Genomic DNA, 22,895 nt, shown 5'->3' with positions numbered 1-22,895 from the left:
CATGCCCGTGTTCCCTCTCGTCCTCATGATATGCGAAAGTAGAATGCATTGATGTAAATGCGCAAAGACACCATGTACAATTTCTGCAATGCGCAACTTTTGTTCCGGACAGTCTTTTAACTTTCTCCTTTCACCTGCATCCCATCAGTAGCGATCTCTTTTCATAATGACATTGAATCGCTCAAAAGCCAACAGAGCTTCCACCCTCTAATAGTTTCTCTTCATCTTCTGCCCTCTTGACGATACTATTGAACCATGCACTACCCATCAAATCTTCCACTTTCCACTCCCTATCTTCCTTCTGAATCAGTCTGTCTGGTGACTGGTTCCACACATACACACCCGCATCAATTATTACTTTCCCACCTCCTTCTAGCTCCACCTCCACCTTCGTCCTGCGAAGATCAAACATGTTGTTCTCGAAACGATGGATCGCTTTACGCTGACTCTCCAGCATTCCGAAGACCAGCAAGCCCCAAACAGAGTCCTCGACATTAGTTGAAGGAAGCATAGCAGGCCATGGTTGCCCATTCACAGCATATCGATTGTACCCTCGCAACACGGCGGGAGTCATGCAAGATGCGACGGAGGCCAGCGTTGTGCCGTTCGTGACGGCGCGCAGACATGCAGGGAACATGAAGGAGCCAGAGAAGAAGTAGGGGAGAGGGTGCGAGAAGTTGAGCTCGGCCTCTTCTTTGAACTTGCTTAGCTGGTCGTGGGTGAAGCGGTTGCTAATGGCCATTCGTAGCGAGTGGGGAAGCGAGGAGGGGTTACTTGAGTATCCGATGCTTTTGATGATTCGATCAGAGTCGGATGGCAGGCAATTTGAACTCGGTTGGTTTGAAGTTGGCGTGATAGCAGCATTAGAGGGTCCAAGATCGAGGCTAGAGAATTTTTGGGCAAAGTAAACTTCTCGGCTCCTCTCTATATTTTCACGAGTTTTCTCCTTGTTGAAATGCCATTGCACGTCGTTTTGCACAGACTCCGATTTCTTCGAGAATTTGGTGGGTGCTGGAGGTTTCTCTTCTTGCGGATCCTTCGAGGATTGAGCCGAGATCACATCGTTCGTCCCTGTCTTTAGTCCGCTAACGGCATCGTGGTCGATAGATTCCCACTCATTTAGCTCCTCCATGGTAAAGCGGTGAACTATTTTGTTATTTCAACTCGTATTTGTCAATGGTTGATGCTTGAGTAGCCCGTAGAATAGGGATATTGATGAAAGTGCGAGCGGTTAGGATCCGATCAGGCAACCACTTAGACATTTATTATATAAGCCGATACACGTGAGTGGTAGCTACGCCATGGAGCAATTGCATTTGGATGGTATGGAAAGGATGTGGAATGTAAATAAAGGTCCCATTGAAGATAGGGATCGAACTTATGGGCCGTGTTCTTAATATCCCGTGGAAGAGGAAGGATCACGCGCTCCCTGAAGAAGTTAGCCCGTATCTCAACCTCATCTCGTTGCTAGCAACATTAACGCAGTTGAGTATCAACAATATCTATCTCATACGGCCGATAAACAGCATACATGCACTCCTGGGATGTTGGTCACTTCTTAGTTTATCTGCTCTCCCGCCATTTGCGGATTTGTGATGTACAGCTACTGTATCCTATAGGGCGGAACTCATTCCTTGTCTCACCACACGTTAGATAGCTAATTGCTAGAGCCTATGATCTTTGGCAACCATAATTTTGAGATTAGGAAATAGACCTCATCGCTCTTCGTCAATTTCGAGTGAATATCTACCGCGCCAAGCTTTCTTCGTTATTGCATGGGGATAACATCTTTATGTCCCACTTCGTGCATCCCGTGTTAGTCAGGCAGAGTAGTTTTGGATTTTTTGCTGGTGGAAAATTTTCTATTCCTTCTACGTCATTTGTCGAAAGCAATTCCAAATTTATGAATTGCTCTGAAGCGGTCAAACCGGCATGAGCGATCCTTCGCACTACGGATTATGTTCTTCCCGAACCGCTTCTTTTGCGCCAAAAAATCTAACTAGGCCACAGCTCGAGAAGAATACTTGTTTCGCTCGAAAATAGGCCCTCAGAATCCTTCTGCATCCCAGCACCTTACAGGTCTTGAGGTCCCTCTAGCATCGCGTCACGTGCTAATCTCTTTCACCCTGGAAATTCGGAAAAAGTTTCCTTTGCTGTCGATAGTCATCTGATAGAAAAATCTTGTAAACAGCTACCTTGTGGATCAGAAGGTAGAGAGACACCATAGAAACTGGTGGAGCCGATTGAGTGGTAGAAAGTGGCAGGTTTCGGGTTGATTCAGCGGGCCCGGTCTCTCCAGCGACGTGCTCAAACTTTGGTTAATAGTGACATTCTAGAAAGTAAGACCTCTCAAGAGCTAACCTAGCGTCAGGGTATTTCCGCACATGTACCGTCTCATATAATTTCAGACGAAACCGTCACGTTTTGCCTATCCATGTGCCCTCCTTAGCCTAGCCTCCTGTTTTATTTTCCGCATGATACCAATGGAAGCTTGGGGAATCTTTGCCGCGTGCAGAAACTTGCCCACAGAATCTTCCAGAAGGGTTCTGCCTAATTAACTATTACTGACCAGGGAACGGATGACGCTATTAGGGGGGATGATCCCCCAGGTATATGAGAGGTACTGCTCTATCTCGAGAACAATCTCTCCCATTTTCATAGTTTGTAGCTGAATTGGGCTCGAGATCAATCAACTTGACTTTTTCATGACTTTCGACACGCCTACCAATCCACTTCTTTTTCTCTTCAATTGACATCAAATCAACATGTCGATGCATTATTTCGTCATCTTTATATCACAAAAACTGGAATCAATATCGATAAAACATCACCATCACTCCATATACTGTTGAACTTAAATCACTGTCGACATCACCATATCATATGACAACATCATCATTGACTCCACTGTCACCAGTATGCAACTATCTGTTCTTTCTTCTTTCCGCCATTAAGTTATGTCCAGGTCATACATCAGAAGTAATCTCACTCTACTCCATCTTCAATCTCGAGTCTCGACATCACACAGCAAACTTCACACTTTACTATACTTTAGGTATTCAACATATAATCTCAACAAGTTGATGGCTAGCTGTTGAGCGTTCGGTTTGGAAACAGTCTTAGTTTGTCACTTGGGACGATCAATGGTCTACAATCTCAACATATTAATTGGTGGCTGTTGAGCGGTTGTGCTGGAAACATCAATGAACTCCAACAACATCACAAATCAGTGGGTCCCTTGGCACTTTTCAGTGCAGCGTAGTGGTTGTTCACCCATTTATACATATGTTTCAACAGTGGTTTGGTTTTGACTGAAATGTACTAAGTAGTATGTTTGCAAACTCTGCTCACAATATCCTAACTTCAACTTAATCTATCATATCACATCACTTCAATTGAAAAACACTCTATATATTGAATGGGCTCTTTCAGCTAGCTGCTTATGGTATGAGCACTTAAGTAGCAAGAGTAAGAGTAGTGTACGGTGTGCACAGCGTATGGAGTAGGTAGGGCGGGCAACAGATTTCTGGTTATTACTTGTCTCTTTCTATGTAAAGAAGACGCGAGGGATATTTCAGGAGGCGCACGCGGCGCATAGGCATCATGTGGTGTAATCACGTGATCCATCCCGGACCTGGTAGATACCATGCGCTGTGTTGCTCCTGCATACAGACACTATACATGTTATTGCTCTTTTAGTTTCTGTGCTTCATCTTCCAGTGTAGCACATGTGGATTTTTGGACCTCTTGTTTTGAATATTTTCGGTAGTAGATTCTTGGAACAAGAACATATTTAGTTTTACCATGCAGAGTTTGGAATATACGAACATTCAATAATCTTGGATTGAATGGAGTAGGTAGCATTACACTGCGCATTTTCATGTGCATATTCTCCTATCATATTGCGAACTACTCCGGCAAAAGGTTGTCTCTGATGAAGCGATCGACTAACTCATTCAGACCATGACCCAGGTCAAAGAGCGTGACGGGAAGGCGCTTTTAGATACCACTCCATGGATACATCAGCTGATTGTTGAACTCGTCTGCAGAGGGTAGACACTTCCTTGAGCGACAGAGCTGTTCTTCATGAGTATTCTGTAAAGGTTAGGTTATTGAAGCTGAATTAATTTTTACAATCGCGGACGCTATATCTATTTCTGACCTTGTTTGGATTTGAAGTGATGAAACCTTCAGATCTATTCTTGAGCACTTCTTGGCTGACATGTTTGTGAAATGCAGTTACGATGACTGCTTGAATCCCAGCTATAGTATTCTAGGGCTTATTGCTTCTCTTGTTGAATGGGCTGTCAGCTAGCTGAGCTTGATGTAAGCAAGGTCATGCGAGTGAAGAGCTGGTTACACAGTGTACACAGCGTGCGGAGATTGTAGGGTGGGCAAGTAACTGTGGTTCATTGCTATCGTGTTCTCCCTTCGAGAGAAAGGGGCTTTAGGTTGCGCGCGCACGGTGCGCGGGCATGAGCCTCCTCGCGTGACTAGCCCACGTGATATCAGCCTCAGTGCCGTACAGTATTCACTGTACGGACATCTCTTTTATCTTTTATATTTGGCTAATTCGCCAGATCAATTTTCTTGAGGCCTGATCAAGTCCACAGAAACCAAGCTAATAGTAACTCTAGGCTCATCGAACTATATAGTGCGCTAGGATACAATTTGCCAGACCTACCGTCATCAGTGGAAGGAATCTATAAGGTTCACCCTGCTAAAAAGCGCTCCAATTTGCCGAGGCTCTCCGGAATTTTGAAAACTAGACACACAACTCCTTCGTCGCAGGTAAGGCTCTGCTATCATTATTGTATTTAATTCATTGATGAACCAATGATTAGTTGTCAATTGGAGCGGGGTCGGTCACGAAGAGAACGAGAATCAGAGTATGATTGTGTGTGTGGAGAAGTCACTCTTCTCGTTTACCTGTACAATTGAAACTATCCCCAAGTTCATGCTAGAGCAAGCAGTTTCTCCCCAAACGAGGTGGAAAGAGTATAGTGTAGGGTACCAGATCGACCCACAAAACGCTCAATTTGGTCCCCATCTCAAGGTTCTATTCTTGGATTCCGGTAGACTGTGGCAAGTTCTGGGGCATCTGATACTACTTGCAGCTATTGGGGTGGAGAAATCTAACAATATGGAGATTTACATCTGTGGCTCGACGCCCGCTGAATACATATACGGCCAACAAAGATCGTATTGGATCGAACAGGCTCTTTGGTTGTTCTGCTATATATTTCCTGGTAACCCAATAACTCTGTAAGTTCATCGGCCCGTCACCCGCAAGCTATGTCTCGCATGAGCTGAGTAGGGGTCATAGGGTAGGCGAGTCAACAAGGTATTGAGATCAAAACAAGGTGAATTGAACTAGTGTATTGTAAGGTCTAAGTAGCTCGAGAGAGCTCTGGGCTGACTATATACTGTACGAAAAAGGAGCTAGTCCTAATGAGTGAATAGCGCAGTACATGGGTATAGTATCGCGTGAGACACGTGCGACACTATGTACTCATAAGCAAAGACCAGTCTCAGAAAAGGAAAAGCTATTGGCAGTGTTAGAGGACTTCCTCCAACGCTATGGTGAGACTGGTTTGGAGATTCCATCCAACGACGAAGTCATCGAAACTTCACTCAAGTTTGGGCCCTTGGTTCGGCGACGCCTAATTATCTCACTGGTCGACCAATTGCTGGAGAAGACGGCTAGCGCATATTTATCCTGTATTGTGGGAAGCCAAGCCCAGGGTTAGGTTGCCCATCGTAGAGCCCTCCGGCTTACAGAAGTGCAAGGACAAGTATCTGCTCACGTAACTGCTTGGGTTGCAGAGGTCATCGTAAGTGCTAAAGGGTGAGCAGAAGAGAGTTCTATATTCTGATAAACAAGATGAAGAAGGCTAAGTCTAGAGGCAGGAGAATTAAACCGAAATTTGTTGAAGAGATTGTTCCAAGGAAATTTTATTTTAACTTCAAATTACAGATCACGATAAAAGTTTAGAAAACCAAGATTCTGTCACCCTCCTCGAAGATATCGCTGGAGAACACTAGCTCAGCGGTGTCAACATGAGTCTCAAGAGATACCTCCAGGGTGTCTTTTTCAGTCTCTTCGTCCGTGTCTGTTGATGCTTTGGTTAAGATTAGCGGTTCCCATTGATAGGCGCCAGGTTCCAGATGCGCCGTATTCTCGTCTTTGTCCAGCCAGCCAAATATGACCTTCCGGTACTGGACAGCAACAATGATTTCCTCGTCAGACGGCGGTAGACCTCCGGAGTCTGGATTGGGAACTGAGGCAGCAGGCGTGGTGGTTATTGTGTGGATGCCGACGACCAACCAGACATCCCACTCAATTTTGATCATCTCTTCGATCCACTTGCGTACTTCGGGTGACTCGCAAACGGCCCTGAGCCATTGGCGTGGGTTTGTGAGGAAGTAAGACTTGCCCGCGGTGGAGTTTACCGTGCTCGCTATATCATCTGTCTTTAAGAACTTGGATAGGATATCAAGAAACTTCGACTGGAATGCTGCTGAGCTTGACCCTTCGAGCAGGTCTCTCAAGAGTGAATCAGGAGAGATGCCGATCCTACTCTCGTCTGGCTTTGGAACCTCTGTGCAGTACTCGTCCCACGGAGTCCTAACATCGGTAACCAGTCTTCCAAGTGCCACGCTCGGTGAGTGTATGACCTTGGGGTCGATGACGAAGAACGAATGAATACTCGAGATGGTGGAATGTGCTGGGATCGAAGCATCGTTTCTCTCAGAGGAATATCCGGAGTCACTAGTAGTATGCACTTTCTCGAAATTCACGGAAGACGTGGCCTTGGGCTGAGTAGAGTCGACGGTCTCAGAAGGGAGGATATGTAGAAGTTCTTTTGCATAAGCTGCAGCAGTCAAAGCGGCGTACGGCTGCCACTGATAATTTTTGTGTGTGTCCGAGTAATCACAAATCCCACGGATGACAAGGCAGGGAAAGTCGTTCATCAGCCCGGCTGCCTCCATCTCGAAGCATATCGCGCCAATCTCTTTACCAATCTTATCTCGAGTTGGTCCATGTCTGATTACCCGGTCAGCGCTGGCAATAGTGCCGTAAAAGACACGTGGGTATGGGTCAGTTCGCGGTGGTCTGTTCTTTATTTCTGCAGTGCTGCAATGATCGCAAACTAGATGATCAGCAACATGATCGTAGTCAGAGTGAAACAAGCGGTCATTTTCTGCACCAGGAAAAGAGAAATTATTTGCAAGTTCTGGCAGAATGTCTTGCACAAGTCGCACATATTCGCGTTCTCCTCGCTCATGTCTTTCCTGGATGGTGGCCAGCGCCGTCAATAGCAGGGTAGGGGGCTGGTTAAGGGTGCCCGACCGAATGAATCGCCCCTTCCTGACCGTCTGACCGTAGTCATATTGCACAACGCCGCCATCGTTGTAACCGGGCTTGCTGACCGCGATATCCCCTAGACGCATGTCCATCTTTTCCGTTGGAATACCACCTCCAATGCCAACCATGAGCCCGCATCGAAGGTTCGAAAAACTCCGTAGCATGTCCTTGGCCACTATGCCTGCCGGAGCCTTGCCAATTCTGCCAAGTGGAAGGCAAGCAATAACAACGTTGTGCGTACCGATACGACCGAACGTGTATGAGTTATCATCTCTAGAAGGCTGTGGTAGAGGTAAGTGTCGTTCGTCCAACATCGCCGTTGCTGCCATCAGCTCAGTATGAAGCGCAGCGATCCACCCGATAGTGTAATCGTTCGCAGTGAGTGTAGCCATGGCGTGGCTTCGGAGAGCGACCCGGGTTTGTCGCCACTTAACAAATCAGAAGTTTGTAGCTTTGAGAGTGGACATGAGGAATGAGTAATGAGAGAAGTGGTGTATTGTGTATATGATGAGACCGAAGGGCCATGAGGTCTATATACAAGCGAGGGAAGCCAAGCCTCGAGTTGATTGGGCAGCCCTCCGGGTTACAGGTTTTCGAATAAAGACGCTTCAATGCTTTGAGAGAATGGCTTCCTACTGCTAAAACTGCGTTTGCGTGCACCGCGATTTATTAGAGCGGGTGTCTAATCGGTAGAATTACCTAGCGCTTTCGCTTCTGTCCTTCCCCTTACACACATCTCATAGGAACCCAGACACTTCAGCAAAGTGCCCTGGATTAAGTTAATATCGTTATCATTGTCGTGAGATTTTGATTACCCGGTTATGACCAAAGTTGAAGCCGACTGTTAGTGTTGTGAAGGCCTCTCCGGCGTTACCATCGCCCGTAGAGTCGCCCAACCAAGGCGGCGGAAGCGCCTCCATCTAAGTCGACACGTTCAAGTAATATACTAGCTGAAAACCTACTGCTAAAATAGCTGCTCAGTCATTAAACAAGGTCAATGAGCAGGCTAGTAGCGGGATGAGGGGAGGAGCTACAGCAGCGCGCACCAATAAGCCAGTTACCTAGGCTGACCCTGGGCCTCTCACGCTGTCACCGTCTCCTAATAGCATACCTGCTATTATTCCTTTCTTTATGGCTCAGAGTGTGCTCATCCTGCCCCAACTGAGATCGTCGGGTCACCGCTTGTTGAGCCATATCCGCCGTCTTCGTCGCCACTCCTATCCCAGCGGGATCAGTTTAATATAAATATACCATAAATTCTCCGCGTAAACGGAGTGGGGCAGCAGAGGATTCTGATGAATCCGAGCGCGCATTCATTCCGATGTTGTTTATAGGGGATATAGTGACGTCGTTGTATGATATCTTAGCGTCAACGACTGAACGTCCTGGGCACCGCGTACGAGCCGTGGCGTTAGCTTCCGCCCAGATAAAGGTTGCAGTTTAGCAGTGCGTGCTGCTGTCATATCTCACTACTATGAAGGAAGCTTTACGAATAGGGATAGTTAGCTATCACGTTACCCACTTTAAGAATGTATTGTAGGTGGGGTTTAAAGTGATTCGTGTTCAGATTAATGCACTGCAGAAGCCCTTTCTGCGTAATTAATTAGTCAACAAGCCCTCATCTAAGCCAAGTAACAACATCCTAGCCAGCGCCTACTGTAGAAAGTAGCAGCTAAAGGAAACAAAGGATATAGAGCGTAGAAGAGATATTACGGCTGCTCCGGATCTGATTAGCAATTCTATTGGAGGCAAAAGGACACTACCGCGCGTTAAGCTTTCTAATACCAATAGCAAATTGTTACGAATGTGCCTTCATATAGATACCCTGAATAGCTGCCATTAGGATTGGAGGCCCTTGTGTGTGATATGAAGGAAGGCGGCCTTGTTCCCGAAGTAGAGCACAAGTTCGTCCTACAGCCTCGTTATACGAACTAGCAGGAAAGGATCATGTAGTTTAAGCAACTCTATGCCTCAATAGATAGGAAGAAGTTACATGGCCTTGGCAAACATCTACCTCTGTGCCTCTATCTCGAGAGAACAATATAGCTCATGTCCTACTAACGAGTATTTAGCCACTATGACTTCTATTGAAAAGAAAGTCATAGTTAGCTCTATTAATTCGCCCTGACAGTATTTTTCCCTTGTTCCTGCCCTTAACCTCCATTGTACAATTTTCTACTACCCTTACCCTTAAAGCCAGACCAGTCGACGTCGATCAACTTCCCCGCGTCTCCACCAACCTCAAGACCACTGTCCGGAGGACCCAACCTTAACACACATTTCCTTCCTAAGCTAACACATTGACTTATTTAAAACTATACATCTTCAGCACCTAATCTCCTTATTGATTAACAAAACCCTTCATAGAGCTTTTTGCTGTGATTCATAGAGAAGAGCCTTAGTGTTTGGCGACTCCAACCGCAATCTCTCAGGAAATCGCAGAGAGTACCATGACCCACCCTGATGACTCTCTCCACCAGCATCTGATGTTATATCTTGTCCTGGTACATCTATCTAGAGTGTATCAATGTTTCAAGTGAAGCCTCTGCGTTGTCCTTGCTGATCGATGGGGAGGGTGAGCTGGTGGACGAGATCAGACTCCCTGGGCTCGAAACATGGCGGCGGCGGAAGACGTAACGTTGGAGAGGCTTCTGAAACACCAAAATTCAGCGTTAACTTTGATCCTAATCAGGTAATTGAAGCCTCACTATATAATGACAATGCCAGCTTAATCCTGAGCGTGATATATGCCTTTTTGAATCTCTGAGGATTGTGTGAGGAAAAGAAAACATTCGTGTGTCGCCAAGGATACAGTAGAAACGTTACCGACTCTGCGGCTTAATAAATTTTGTGAGCACCAGTCTCAGCCGCCTTTCACGCGAACAAGGCTGAGAGCTGTCAACGCCATAACCAGGACCCCGCTCTCTAATCAGTCGTTCAACAAGTTGACACAGCTTCTTCCCAAATTCGACATTCGAAATACACAAATTCACTCGTCTAAGGCTCATCTAGCAGTAGCAAGGCTGCAAATCTCACCCGAGAGCTTTCCTCGTGAACGTCTCGTTTACCGGACCAAGCTTCACTCCATCCTGACCTTAAATTCATTTTTCTTTAAACAAGGCTACACACAATATCAATTCAAACTTCCATCAAAATGGCTGAGCCAGCAGAACAGAGCTCTAGAGCGCTCGCAGTGTCTCGACTATCTTTGAATCAACTCGAGTTGCTCATTAGCGTGATTCCAGCAGAACAACAAGCAATCGTCTGGCACTCGGCTGCGGAGGCCTTCGAAAACGATGAGAGCCACCCGGAACGATGGGACCGAGCAGTATTCTGCTACCAGAAAGCGGTTGAACTGTCTGATGACGAGGAATCTAAGCCGGCTTTCCTGTCGCACCTTAGCATCGCCCTCCTCGAACGAGCCAGTTCAGGTAATTCTCCCGAAACAGATACGCAACTGGGGGTCAATGCTGCCAAAGAAGCGATAGATGCAACACAGGAGAATGATCCATATCTTAAGATGTTTAAAGGGAACTATGGAGAGGCTTTGTTCAGACTGTACCGGCTGTCAGAAGTACGGAGTGATTTTGAAGCTGGACGCAACGCTATGCGAGAGGCAATACTTTTGGCTGACGACGAAGATGGATCATCGTTGGTTGAGCAGTGGTATGGCGTACTCCGCCAGGAACTGATCCACCGTGCGATGGCAACGAACACACAAGAAGATATCAATGAGGCTCTTGACCTCTTCGGAGCTGATACCCCAGACTTTCAAGACGATGTGGACTTTCAGTACCACCACGCCGCCCTCTTGCAAATGCGGTACCTCGTCTCGGGTTCAATTCCAGATCTCATACAATCCAGAGAAACCGTTGATCATCTCCTCACAATCAATCCTGAGCACGAAAATTATGGGTTAATTCTCAATCTTCAGGCGCAAAACCTTCGTTTCTTGGCTCGAAGAACAAAGGAAGTCAGGCATTGCGATGAGGCCATCGATTTGCTAGACAAGTCAATGGCTTGGTTTGAGAAGCAGGGACATTTGAGTGATCAAGACCGAGCAGCATTGCTAGGCGGCAAAGCGACTGCATTGTTACGCCGATACGACCTTTCAGGGGAGGACGACGAGAGCAATGTTACGGTACCAAGTCCCGACTTAGACTTGGCAATAGAACTCTCGAGGCAGGCAGTAAATTTATCCTCCGCCAGCCCGGACAGCGACAAGGGCAACTTGCTGGGAACGTTGGGCGCTGTTCTCTCATCGAGGTACAGTACCAAATTGCCACTGACAGCTGATCTCAATGAGGCCATCACAGCTCTTCAGAGCGCTCTGAAGCTTCAGACGAGAATGTTCCACGCGCAGTCACTCGCGGTCCTTGGCAGATGTCTCAAAGCTCAGGCAGAGAAGACCGACCATGATTCGGATTGGAATCTGGCCGTCCAGGCCTATGAAGATGGGGCCGCATGTCTTGAGTCGCCCGTATATTATCGAATTTGTGCCGCCGATGATGGTGGGAACTATACCTACAGTCGCGATCCCGCGCGAGCCTTTCGCCTATTCGAGACGGCCGTTGATCTTCTTCCTCTCCTTAGCCCTGCTTCCCTTAATCTGGTCGACAGGGAGCACAATCTGGTTCACTTTGATAATATTGCATGGTCAGCTGCCTCCGCATGCTTGGATGTGACAGGCGATGTCTACAAGGCAATTCGCTTATCAGAGATTGGTAGAGGCATCGTTGCAAATCTTCGACTTAACCTCGACACTGACCTCACCGCTCTCGAGGAAAAACACGACCAGCTTGCCGAGGAATTTTTCCGTGTTCGATCAGGGTTGAGCTCCACTATTTCATCTATGGAAGAAAGTCTCAGAAACGCATCGACAAACGCCCGTGACGCTCGACTTCAAACGGAGAAGTTCAATTCGATACTTTCCAAGATCCGCAGTGAACGCGGATTTGAGAGCTTTTTAGACTGTCCAACCGAGACTGAACTACGAGATTTGGCTCAGCCAGGACCACTTGTCCTATTCAGTGTAACAAGATTACGGTCTGATGCGCTGTTGATAACCAAGGATAGATTGAAGTCTGTGGCCCTGTCGAATTTGGCGTACCCTGATGTGTTGAAATACGCCGAGCAGTTCATCGACGCTGTCACGACGCGCAGTGTGAAGAGGTACGCCGAAACAAGCAAGAAGATGAAAGGAGTTCTCACGTGGCTGTGGGACGTCGCTGTGGGCCCAGTCCTTGAAGAGCTTGGATACACGACTACGCCAAAAGCTGATGATGAATGGCCCCGGATATGGTGGATTCGTTCCGGCGTATTCAGCCTTCTCCCACTGCATGCTGCCGGCTACCATGATACGGAGCCTCGTGTTTCTGCTATCGACCGAGTGATATCGTCCTACACGCCTACTATCAAGCTCCTCCAGCATGCGCGAAGACCCATGAAGCCGATATCTCCTGGAAAGCAGAAGATTCTTGTCTTAGGGATGCCGAAGACCCCCGGCCAAGACGATCTCCTTGACGTTGTCCAAGAAGTTTCGGAGCTCACAGATATGTTTCCCCCTGAGCCAGCTACAACTGTCAAGATGAATCCGACCTGCGATGAGGCACTAAGTTTCCTTGGAGACGCAGATATATTGCACTTTTCAGGTCATGGGATCTCGTCTACTGTAGATCCATTGATGAGCTGCCTCCTCATGCAAGACTGGCAGACTAAACCCTTGACAATTTCTCACCTGCTCCGTCTCAACTCATTTAGGGGACAGTTTGCCTACCTATCTGCTTGCCACTCAGGTGGCTCCCCAAATAGTGGGCTCATGCTCGCGGATGAGTCTCTCCATATATCCTCTGCATTCCAGCTGCTCGGATTTCGTACAGTAGTTGCAACGCTTTGGCACTGCCATGCATATCACTCCAAGACAATTGCGAGACACCTTTACAAGTACATGCTAAACGAATCGAGGACTGTGCTTCCACAAAGGACCGCGCTTGGGCTGCATTACGCAATCAGAGAACTGCGAGATGAGCTGCGGAAGATGGCCGGCACGCGGAAACTGAAGCCAGATGATCCTTTGATATGGGCTGCCTACATTCATACGGGTGCATGAAAGGTCGATAACCAATTGTTGGAATGGTTTTCAGGATTTGTAAATGCTAGACTAGTTATTTCCTTTGCGGCTGTTTTGCATCCTCAACAGAGCTCCATCTCTACGTGGAATTACAATAGTAATCAGGGACATTCTCTTGAAATCCTTCCGACAACAAGTCCAGCATTCGTAGCCCGAGCAACAACGAGAGCAACATTGGCTTCACGTAAATCTCCGCAGCATGGGCTACCGAGCTGACGCCGTCCCTATGGACCGGGGCGTCTGTAGGTAGCATTCCATTTATCTCCCATAAACAATTCTATGATGAGGCACTTTGGCTCTTCGACCTCGGACAGACATCTTATTGACTTGCGGGCCGAACAGAGTGCAATTACAGCTATATATGCTGAAGTGGATTAATATATCTAGCTTGCTTGTGGTACATAGTGGGTCGGCAAACGTCTCGGACTAGCTTGAGTAATCTGGTTGTATTTGCTCGTCCCTAAATATGTGTTAGCAGTAACTATATAACTATCAATATTATCAGTAAATTAAATCTCACCCAGGTAACTGCCTCAAGTTCCGCAATTGCGACAAGGGAGTGGAGAGATGTTGATTGAAGATAGCTCTGTTCGACTGCGGCGACTACGTCGAGAGGGGATGATTCACTTACATTCTAGGACACAGCTGAATGTATCGCAAGGTGAGCCTAGATGGAGCTGATGGAGCTGATAGGGCATATATAGAGAGGTGAGCATGCAATTAGGTATTGAGAGACGACCTAGGTAGATTGAGGTGTAAGGTCTCTAGAGCGAGAGAGAGCTCAGAGGTAAATATATAGTAGCTAAAAGAGCGTTAGTCCTAAACAGGAAAAATGTGAGAGGTGAAGGACCCACATTCACCCTGAGCAGGGTCACGTGAACTAGTCTCACGTGTGACAGAATGGTTCATCAGGAGGGTGAGCATCTAGAAGATCTTACCCCCTAATAGGCTCCTATTTATCTACATTTGAGTGGACATAATCATATCACCTTGGGCCGCTTGCCCTTTACCAATATTATCACTTCACCCACTTTTGCTCGTGACCTTTCGCTCACCTACGCTTATATCTGAAGATTGTGAGAACTGTCGTCTGGACAAAATCGCAGCATATTAATTGATGTATTTGCGGTTTTATACGCCCCCAAACTGCGACTAGCATAAAGATTAAGTATTCTATGTTTTTCTTATAGGAGTTGTCTGTATGCTACTTCAACTATAACAGAAGTTGAGTCAGCTAGCAAATTGATTAAGAAAGCAATAAAATGGACATCCAAGAGGGGATACCAAAACTCGATTAAGATCAGTGTGTGAATACCAAGGGAGGCATCCCCTGTCTCGAAGTCTCATCTAACTGGTTGATAGCCAGACAACGTGAAACTTTTGGGGATACCAAGGCCATGAGGGACTGAGTTGACTGCTGAAGGAGCGGGCTAGACAGCAAGCTGCTCAGCAAGCCGCACATGACTATAGTAAGCGGCAGTGGCTTCATGCATATGAGTAGATGGTGGAGTCCGGAGAGCTCCGCAATTGCGAATAGCCGCTGGTAGTCAGCACTATAGAAAATGAAGACCTACCCACATCCTCATGTCTGAGCCCTCCCTACTCTTTTGAGTCGTGCTGTTATTTTCTTGAACTCATCTTTTACTCCATGGCCTCTTCAGACTTCAATTTCGAACACCGTTGAACATGTCTCTCAAAATTATCCCTCCTCCCCCAAATCTTCTGTGGCGCCTGACACCACTGATTCGAGCACTTCCAGCCTTCCTCGGAGCCAAACATGTCCTTATGAACTCTCGTCTTGTGTCGCTAGAGATCGGCGTTTAAGTGGAACTTCACTTGACAGGATGCAACAGGGCAGGTATACCGGCGCTGGTGTTTGCGATTGATGTGCTTGTTTTTCTGTCCAGATGCCCGAAAAGGGAGGTCGCATTCGGTGCACTTGAAGGTTTTTATGGATATCGGGGTTATAGAGGATTTCTCTGTAGGTTCTGCAGAGGCAAGTGGTTCATTTGTAGTGTCTAACGGGGGATTCGGGGCAGTAGAAGGTGGTAGTGGCTCGGTAATAGGAGGGGACGAAGTACACAGAGCTCCTGCTGGTATTTGATATGCACCCACCATATCTAGGCTAGCCCCTTTGTCTGCTGACTGACACCGACAGGACTCTAAAGTGCTTCCTGAGTTGCTGGTTGGCGTAGAGGAGAGAATAATTTGCAGCGATGAACTAGTGGGAGTTGGACAAATTGCTGACATTGCTGCCGAAACTGTGTTCGACGATTTCAAAGACCATGGAGTTCCTTCGGTGTGCATAGGCGAATATATTCCTTCTTCTAGCTGACTAGGCGTTGATGAAGATGGCAGCCTGGAGCGGTGCCATCCACAGAGGCTTTTTCCTTCCAGATTTTGAAAAGAGACTTCTTCGAGATGAGTCAACGATCGGGGTGACCTGATATTTGACGGCCGAACGCTAGGTAAAGAATCTGAGACGGTGTTTATATTTGGACTGGATGTATCTGGGTTTGAGGAGGGCATTGCATTTGTAGTTTTCATGTCCTCGGCAAGGAAATCTTGTAAATGAGGGATCCCTCCGTCGACGCGTACAGTAATGTCATGATATGTTTTTGGTGGACACCGTTTGCTATCGGAGACCACTGAAGCTTCGCATACTGGCTGGGAGTGTGGTGTTGGACAGCTCCTATGAGTGCGGGCAACATAGGTTAAGAAAGAAACAGAAGCATAACAATCCCTAGCGACACTCCAACACCGACGGTGATCTTGGTAGTGCGCTTCATGACAGCGATAAATGGATATATGCGTCGGTGATATGGTGATTTGAATAGAGCCCGCAAAGAGGCGATGTTCGGCCAGTGAAATAACTGACGAGCTGGAGGCATACCCTCTACTTGATTGGTCAGTCTTAACCGAAAGTGTACAGGTAACGAAAGTGGAAGCAAAAGGAAGCACTGGTCTTGCCACCAAAATGCGGATGTAAACACTATAGAAATTCATCCTGCTGACCTGTCTTTTTCAGGTGATAGGAATTCGGGATTTGGATACTTGCAAACCACCCCATCAAAGATGGCAGGTGAGCGGTTCGTTCGTGTGGAAGAAAGTCGATGGTTAGATTGAAGGCTGATTCGCAAGTTTGAAGCGGGAGTTTTTAGCGCTCGATGTGCTCGATGTACTTGCGGTTTATATATTTGCTGTAGAGAGGTGCTAGTTATGGGCTGAGTAGCTTAGGATGCCCTGGAAGAGCCTGTCACAAGAGGATAAGGGTAGTCCATTCAGCAGTCTTGCTTACCGAAGCGGAGGATCATACTCAGCGCAAGTGAATTGCCCCGATCGATTTATAGGTTTACTCTCTAAACACAGCATAGATGCCCCCAGCAGTCTATTTTTCTCATCCACTGGCTCATTTAGATTCGGTTCGTGCCCAGGCTTTCGGGGGTAAATTCTCATAGAGTCAAAAATCAAGCATATTCACATCGCTCGAAACGGCGTGAAGGCGATTTCCAGTGGTTTAGCATCTTCTACTGAGGTGTCTGGTGCCTCACTAGCGCCAGTTATTCATAGGACGGACGTTTTTGGAAGGGGTGAACATTGCCAATGGGTGAGAAACTCCCGAAGCCGTCTAAAAATGGTAGGATTAGGTCTGAACTCCACCTCCAAGGGATAAATAGACCTAGGAGGCGGAGAGATCTATGGAGTTCGGCGTTTCGAGAATTGCGAGGACTCCTCCAGTTCACCTCGACATAGATCTTGCCCAAAATACAAAACCGTATATGATGACAGATCGTATACGTCTGCAAAGTTGTTGCTTCAGAAAATCAACTTATCTAGATATCCACTATTGTTTTAGTGTTACGTGGCCCCGTCAGCAAATTCTTTAATGGTTTGCATCTTCTGTTGAAGTCTTAAACATTCCCGTTGAACGTGATCGGATCTGAAGATATTAGTAAACAACGCACGCATCGTGGATGTAGGGAATTTGGAAACTAGGGGAATGTAACCCACAATTGTAAGAGAATAGAGATGTGTGGGGAAGAAAAGGCTGGGGTTGGCTTTATATGTTCTTCACAAGGTTGGGGTCTTCCTGACACCAAGTCACTCTATTAGTCCTGCCAAAGGCAAACCAAACCAAAACATACAGAAATCTCACAGGAAGTATGAAAATAAGAAAGGGAAATGCGGCACAACTTCCCAACATCTGACCTTCCAATTTAGAACTCTCGCGGGCAAATCTCCGCTCTACCCTTCTAGACTATGCAAGCATTCCATGTATCACGCTGGTACAAAACAGCCTTTCCAAAATATTAGGCAAACTCCATTTAGATGATTAGGCTATGCAATCCAAAGAAAGTAACATGTCGTGGTATCAATACACAGGCGGAACGCTAAAGACGCACATGAAAAGAAGAGGAATGCAAGTGACTAAGCGCGGCATATGCAGACACGTGGGTGTAGGGGTCCGTCTAATGTTCCTTTTGTTCGAGCTCTTTGATGTATTTTACGAACGCCTTCTTATGAACCTGCAAGGTGTTAGACTTTGTAATATACTGAGATGGACCGAGGATGAACTTACTAAACCAGCATACTGTCCATCTCGGAGTACGCAAATGTATCTTAATCCAAGCTTGACAAAGCATTCGTACACCAAGTCCATGGGCGAGTGAACGTCTAATGACAGGGGCGCAGGATCAATGTATGGTGTGAAGTCTGTAGGATCTTGGTCTTCCTCTTCCTCTTCATGTTCGCGCCCAGCGGCCCATCCAACCTGAGTAGACATCAAGCAGAGGGTATTGTCTTCGTTTTCGAGCTTATCGAGGGCAAATTCCAGGTCAGGAGCGGGGATGAGGCCGACGAGTATCCCATCGCGGAGGATAGGCAGACCCCCGTCAATTTCACCAGCCATGTGTAGATATTGTTGCTTCTCTCGCAGCTCGTTTGCAGACACCAGTGGGGAATCGGAAATGTCGATAATGCGTTCCTTACGAACCCGTGGTGTGATATCGCCGAGTTCGCTAGTGAATATAGGTCGAACCTTGTTGTCGAGAAAAGGATAAGAATTCATGTCTGTTAAAAGGTCGTAGATGCTTAGTGGCTCTATAGCATCCGCTGTCCATTTTGCGACTAAAATGCCGAGGGAAAATGGTAGGACGTGGTCCAAGCTGCCGGTAAGCTCGAAAAGGATGACAGCAAGTGTAACGGTCAGACGTGTCACTCCTGTCATTGTAGCGCCAGCCGCGACCATAGCGTAGACTCCCGGGACAACACAAGAGCCTGGGGGTCCTTCTGGGTCACATGAACCGAAGAGCCCTGAGTCGGAAAACCTCAGAGCAAAGAGCTGAACTGAGTGACCGATGATGCGACCAAGTAGACCGCCAACAACCATGGAGGGTACGTAGATGCCTGCGGGCACCTTTATCCCGAATGTAATGACGGTAAGGCCGGCCTTAATGACAAAAGCAACCAGCAAAATTTTCAAAATTTCCGGGATGTGCTCCCGGGTCGGGCAAAGCCCGTCTCCGTTCTCGGTAAAGGTATCGCAAGGACTAGCCAACTCAAACAAGAGTTCCGTAACGGGAAGCTTCGTATATCTGTTCCAGAAGCTTAGTATTCCCGTAATCAATGCTACGAGGAAAACCTCAAAAAGGGGATATTTCTTGATAATCGGAATGCGTCGGAAGGTACGAGCCCAGATGCGGGATGCTTTAATGAAAAGAGCACCAAGAACGCCTCCCAATACTCCGGTGAAAATGAATGCTATCATTTCGAAGAACTTCCAGTCCGTGAGGTACCGGACCTCAAACAAGACGATTTTGTTCGTCCCGTAGGGGTTGAGAAACTTAAGAGACAACGCAGCTGCCTGTGGCGACGTTAGCAATAGCACTCACAAAGGACGCAAAGAATACTTACAATGCAGCAGAAGAACGTTCTAAATAGAGTCTTAGGTGGGAAATAGTAGCTGACTTCCTCGAGACTGAAAAGAACTCCTCCGATCGGGGCGCCAAACGCAACAGCTACCCCGCTCGCAGCACTCGCGCTGAGGACCTCCCTTCGCTTGCCGTCGTTGTGATTGTACTTGGAAAACAAACGGCAAGCAATGTTACCGATGCAGGTAGCAATATGAACGTACGGCCCTTCCTTGCCAAGGCTGAGGCCGGATGCAACACTTAGAACGAGGCCCAATGTCTTGATGATTAATGTCCGCAATCCGAGGTAACCGTGAAGCACGAAGCCGCTGTTGATGACCTTGACTTCGGCCACGCCACTCCCGGCCGCCGAGTAGTAGACCATTGGAGGACGTTCTTGAGATTCGTGGTATTTAGTTCCAGGACTGGGGCTTCGCTTCCGGCCCTCATCATGGCGCTCGGGTTGGACGATATCGGCGCCGAGGTTTTCATCTAGCGTAGACAGCGAGATTGCCGAGGGAATCACGGTCTTCGTGGTGAGGGTGAGCAGGCAGGATGCCATGGCGAGGGCAATCATAGAGACGCAGAAGGCAACGAACTGGGTGCCCGTGGAATCTAGCCGGTCGGTCCGGATCACTCTTGACCAGTGGAGCCACTCATCGCAGATGGTGGCACCGTCGCAGCATTGCTTCCTGCTCGAATACCATTTAGTTGTGCAGTATCCCTGTTTGTAGTCGAACAGGATGCTTTCAGTCACGTTGACGAAGTAAGCTACCATGGCGGTAAGGATGCCGATGAGGGCGACGAGAATCCAGCCCTGGGCCCCATCAAACCATGCAGCAATTTTCCCGCGGATGTCCTTACGGCTGCGTAGGGCCTTGACGCGGTATGCGTCTGCGATGCTATCGTGGACCCAGTCAGTCGACGTGAACTGGTCGTACCAGACGCGATCGTCCTTCCAGAAGGAATTCTTGGAAGCCGCGAGGTTCTCTGCGGGGAAGTGGTTAGCTACATGGCGGAAGGTGCGAGCGGGTATAGCCACATACCAAACGTCCCTGTGCCCCGGCGGTCAGCACCGGAGCCCAGTGCATTCACCAACCGCTGGCTGAAGGAGCGACTGAAGGAGCCAGTCCGGCTGTGCCTGAGTCTCGCGTTGCTGATCGGGTTCTGGCTATTGACTCGGACCGAGTATGGCCGCGGGGTGCCTGGCGAAGTGGCCGGCATGCTCGTGTACGATCTCGAGCCATGCTGGTGGCCGAGGAGGCTCGATCGCTCTGTTGGCGTGTGTCTGGAGAGGTCGACTTCAGAGACGCGGTGCTGCCTTAGCCGGCGGAAGGTCATGGTTGGCGAGGTCGGTGTCGCGCTGCCGTACGTGTCGTGCTGCTCATGCTGCTCCAGCGACATTGTGTCATCGTCATCATCGCCTTCATACCCCCCATGGCTGCTGCGGTGCTCGACGCTGCGGAATGAAGAAATCGATTTCGGCATCGTGGACGCGGGGACAAGGTGCGGTCAGGAGCTGTGCAGGCAGAGCGGTATTAGTAAAGACTCCGTCAGAGACATGATGCACAGCCAAAGCATTCGGCCAGGTCATCTGGAAGGCGAGGGCAAGCTATGTAGCCTGCCATATCATGGGGGTGGTCTGAGTGCCGTGTGGCTCATTCCCGGCGCCCCGTTTCGGATAGGGCCCAAGATTCTGGAGCTACCTACCAGCTGGGTCCAGATACACATCTCCTTCTCGAACCGAGCAATGGCGCTGGTGGTGTGTCTTGTAAAAGCAATACCCTTGCATCTAGCCTGCTGCACAAGATGTGGACATTTCACACGGCCAAACAAAAAGACACCCGCAAGGTCGCGAAAGGGCAAATAAGGCAGAGTGTTGACTGTCCGCAGGACGGGAATTTGGCGATTTAAGTTCCAAGCGCTTTACACGCAGAACCAGCACATGTGACCTGCCATTCGGTGGATTCGGTGCAACTTTACATCGACTACGAAACGTCATCCGATCAGGGTCCATTCGGGCTCAGTCTGGCTCTGCTAGCCGCTTCCAGCCTGGGGCCGCGGCTAGCTTTACCAATCGCTGACCGTCGTGGTGAATGTCGTCAAGCTTCTCGCGCTTGTCCTGAGTTTATATTTTCCTTTGCACTGACAAACGTAAACCCCGCATTGCTTCGCCTTGTAGCCGAGTCTCTTTTGCATCTCTCGTCCTCTTTCATAATTGCGACATCTTTCTCGATCCGAAATCCCATTACACCCAACCGAGGTCTACCAATTTCGGCTCTCTGACCTCCCACCCAGATCTTATCGGCGATCCACTCTTGAGACCACCCACCCCCCTCCTGCTCCTCTCTCAGCCCTAGTGCTAGTTCGCCGCCGAAGGAAGCATGGTGAGTAATTTGAGAATGATTGGGTGCTCTTTGTTAACAAGACAACCATCACGCTAGCCTGCATTGTACGAACAGTTCTTCCTTTTTGGGGACTCCATAACGCAGGACTCATATAATCAGGAGCGCGGCCACAGCTTCTCGGCGGCTTTGCAGCATAGTCAGTAACCCCCCTTGCAATTTGAGTCCCACGTCTTCTGCTCGCCTTTCTGCTAGATATTTCTCTGCTCAATTGGCTAATCTCTCCAAGTCTACATCCGACGTCTAGATGTCGTCAACCGTGGCCTCAGGTACCGGATCTAAATTCACTAAGCGTGAAGCCGATATTAAAACCTAACAGCGGCTATAACACCAGGCAAGCGCTCACAGTGCTGCCCAGCATATTTCCTTCCCCCGAAGAAGTCCGCATTCGATTCCTGGTACGATATTCCGGGGATTGAGTGTTGGCTCGCGGGGGCAAGGAGAACTAACTGACCCAGATGATCTTTTTCGGTGCCAATGATGCTTCATCTCCCAAAACCGAGAACAACCAGCACATCCCGCTGGAAGACTACAAAGAGAACCTGCAAAAGATAATCACCCATCCCCTTGTCTTAGCGCACAAACCACGGATTCTTCTCGTTGCACCACCCCCGATCAATGAGCATCTACAATTCATCTCCGACAAAGCCAAGGGGTACAGCAGAGTCTCAAGAGTCGCTGCCACAACTAAAAGCTATGCGGACGCTGCCTGCGAAGTTGGGAAGAAGCTCAACGTGCCTGTTGTCGATCTGTGGAGAGCTTTCATGTCTAGGGCTCATTGGAATGCTGCCACCTGGAATACGGGTGACCCTCTTCCTGGATCCTTGGATATAGTTCAAAACGATGTACTGGCGGGGCTCATGTATGACGGTATGAGTGACTCTCAAGTCGTCTCGATGATGGTATTCTCACGGACGCATAGGTCTCCATTTCAGCGCTGCTGGATACGATGTCCTGTTTGAGGAGACGATGAAGGTAATAGCAGCCGAATGGCCGGACCAACTCCCAGAGAAGTTGCCGACGGTCCTTCCTGGTTGGAATGATGTCGCCGCCTGGAGTGCCTTCGAGACATCTTAGTAGAT

At 48.2% G+C, this 22,895-nt stretch overlaps 8 protein-coding genes across 8 annotated transcripts; 4 read left to right on the top strand and 4 right to left on the bottom strand.

Moving 5' to 3' along the window:
* Window positions 1–91: 91 nt before the first annotated feature.
* BDR25DRAFT_306558 (uncharacterized protein) lies at window positions 92–1,202 on the bottom strand. The gene has a single exon (XM_033690645.1). The coding sequence runs from the start codon at window positions 1,130–1,132 to the stop codon at window positions 182–184; it is 951 nt and encodes a 316-aa protein (XP_033542662.1). The 5' UTR covers window positions 1,133–1,202; the 3' UTR covers window positions 92–181.
* A 99-nt stretch (window positions 1,203–1,301) lies between these two features.
* Window positions 1,302–2,753, top strand: BDR25DRAFT_360344 (uncharacterized protein; the record flags this gene model as incomplete). The annotated part of the gene is made up of 12 exons (XM_033696238.1): window positions 1,302–1,323; window positions 1,370–1,592; window positions 1,620–1,648; window positions 1,713–1,875; window positions 1,920–2,026; window positions 2,080–2,162; window positions 2,208–2,257; window positions 2,282–2,324; window positions 2,372–2,436; window positions 2,491–2,543; window positions 2,593–2,660; window positions 2,685–2,753. The coding sequence occupies 12 exons, from the start codon at window positions 1,302–1,304 to the stop codon at window positions 2,751–2,753; spliced, it is 975 nt and encodes a 324-aa protein (XP_033542661.1).
* A 334-nt stretch (window positions 2,754–3,087) lies between these two features.
* On the bottom strand, window positions 3,088–4,224 carry BDR25DRAFT_360342 (uncharacterized protein; the record flags this gene model as incomplete). Its single annotated transcript, XM_033696237.1, has 10 exons — window positions 3,088–3,130; window positions 3,162–3,191; window positions 3,224–3,321; window positions 3,391–3,432; window positions 3,484–3,526; window positions 3,563–3,651; window positions 3,745–3,838; window positions 3,870–3,951; window positions 4,008–4,063; window positions 4,163–4,224. 10 exons carry the CDS (start codon window positions 4,222–4,224, stop codon window positions 3,088–3,090), a joined length of 639 nt encoding a protein of 212 aa, XP_033542660.1.
* A 75-nt stretch (window positions 4,225–4,299) lies between these two features.
* Window positions 4,300–5,750, top strand: BDR25DRAFT_360341 (uncharacterized protein; the record flags this gene model as incomplete). The annotated part of the gene is made up of 9 exons (XM_033696236.1): window positions 4,300–4,335; window positions 4,390–4,422; window positions 4,481–4,536; window positions 4,596–4,692; window positions 4,770–4,791; window positions 4,845–5,265; window positions 5,294–5,319; window positions 5,353–5,363; window positions 5,469–5,750. The coding sequence occupies 9 exons, from the start codon at window positions 4,300–4,302 to the stop codon at window positions 5,748–5,750; spliced, it is 984 nt and encodes a 327-aa protein (XP_033542659.1).
* Window positions 5,751–5,775: 25 nt separating this feature from the next.
* BDR25DRAFT_336861 (purine and uridine phosphorylase) lies at window positions 5,776–7,855 on the bottom strand (the record flags this gene model as incomplete). The annotated part of the gene is made up of 2 exons (XM_033693141.1): window positions 6,787–7,855; window positions 5,776–5,811 (listed from the first exon to the last, which is right to left on the bottom strand). Exons 1-2 carry the CDS (start codon window positions 7,759–7,761, stop codon window positions 5,776–5,778), a joined length of 1,011 nt encoding a protein of 336 aa, XP_033542658.1. The 5' UTR covers window positions 7,762–7,855.
* A 3,862-nt stretch (window positions 7,856–11,717) lies between these two features.
* BDR25DRAFT_294859 (uncharacterized protein) lies at window positions 11,718–13,478 on the top strand (the record flags this gene model as incomplete). The annotated part of the gene is made up of 2 exons (XM_033688811.1): window positions 11,718–12,531; window positions 12,574–13,478. The coding sequence occupies 2 exons, from the start codon at window positions 11,718–11,720 to the stop codon at window positions 13,476–13,478; spliced, it is 1,719 nt and encodes a 572-aa protein (XP_033542657.1).
* A 4,062-nt stretch (window positions 13,479–17,540) lies between these two features.
* On the bottom strand, window positions 17,541–21,211 carry BDR25DRAFT_306556 (voltage-gated protein/chloride channel-like protein). The gene is made up of 5 exons (XM_033690644.1): window positions 21,119–21,211; window positions 20,455–20,927; window positions 19,413–20,398; window positions 18,079–19,362; window positions 17,541–18,025 (listed from the first exon to the last, which is right to left on the bottom strand). Exons 2-5 carry the CDS (start codon window positions 20,810–20,812, stop codon window positions 17,969–17,971), a joined length of 2,685 nt encoding a protein of 894 aa, XP_033542656.1. The 5' UTR covers window positions 20,813–20,927; window positions 21,119–21,211; the 3' UTR covers window positions 17,541–17,968.
* Window positions 21,212–21,544: 333 nt separating this feature from the next.
* BDR25DRAFT_294853 (SGNH hydrolase) lies at window positions 21,545–22,890 on the top strand (the record flags this gene model as incomplete). Its single annotated transcript, XM_033688810.1, has 6 exons — window positions 21,545–21,795; window positions 21,853–21,952; window positions 22,043–22,082; window positions 22,133–22,211; window positions 22,272–22,683; window positions 22,736–22,890. The coding sequence occupies exons 1-6, from the start codon at window positions 21,793–21,795 to the stop codon at window positions 22,888–22,890; spliced, it is 789 nt and encodes a 262-aa protein (XP_033542655.1). The 5' UTR covers window positions 21,545–21,792.
* Between the last annotated feature and the right edge of the window lie 5 nt (window positions 22,891–22,895).

Source organism: Lindgomyces ingoldianus (genome assembly GCF_010093535.1).
Source record: "Lindgomyces ingoldianus strain ATCC 200398 unplaced genomic scaffold BDR25scaffold_37, whole genome shotgun sequence".
Taxonomy (NCBI): Eukaryota; Fungi; Ascomycota; class Dothideomycetes; order Pleosporales; family Lindgomycetaceae; genus Lindgomyces; species Lindgomyces ingoldianus.
The sequence above is the reverse complement of the archived record's forward strand: the minus strand, read 5'-3'. Positions and strand labels throughout refer to the sequence as shown.

What these genes read in the sequence shown, in the direction of transcription:
- BDR25DRAFT_306558 (XM_033690645.1), bottom strand. Translation starts at nt 1,132, where the DNA reads ATGGAGGAGCTAAATGAGTGGGAATCTATCGACCACGATGCCGTTAGC.
- BDR25DRAFT_306556 (XM_033690644.1), bottom strand. Translation starts at nt 20,812, where the DNA reads ATGTCGCTGGAGCAGCATGAGCAGCACGACACGTACGGCAGCGCGACA. An exon ending in GAACGTTCTTCTGCTGCATT is followed by an intron (nt 19,363 to 19,412) that starts GTAAGTATTCTT and finishes ACGTCGCCACAG; the next exon opens with GCAGCTGCGTTGTCTCTTAA. An exon ending in ATGGACAGTATGCTGGTTTA is followed by an intron (nt 18,026 to 18,078) that starts GTAAGTTCATCC and finishes AACACCTTGCAG; the next exon opens with GTTCATAAGAAGGCGTTCGT.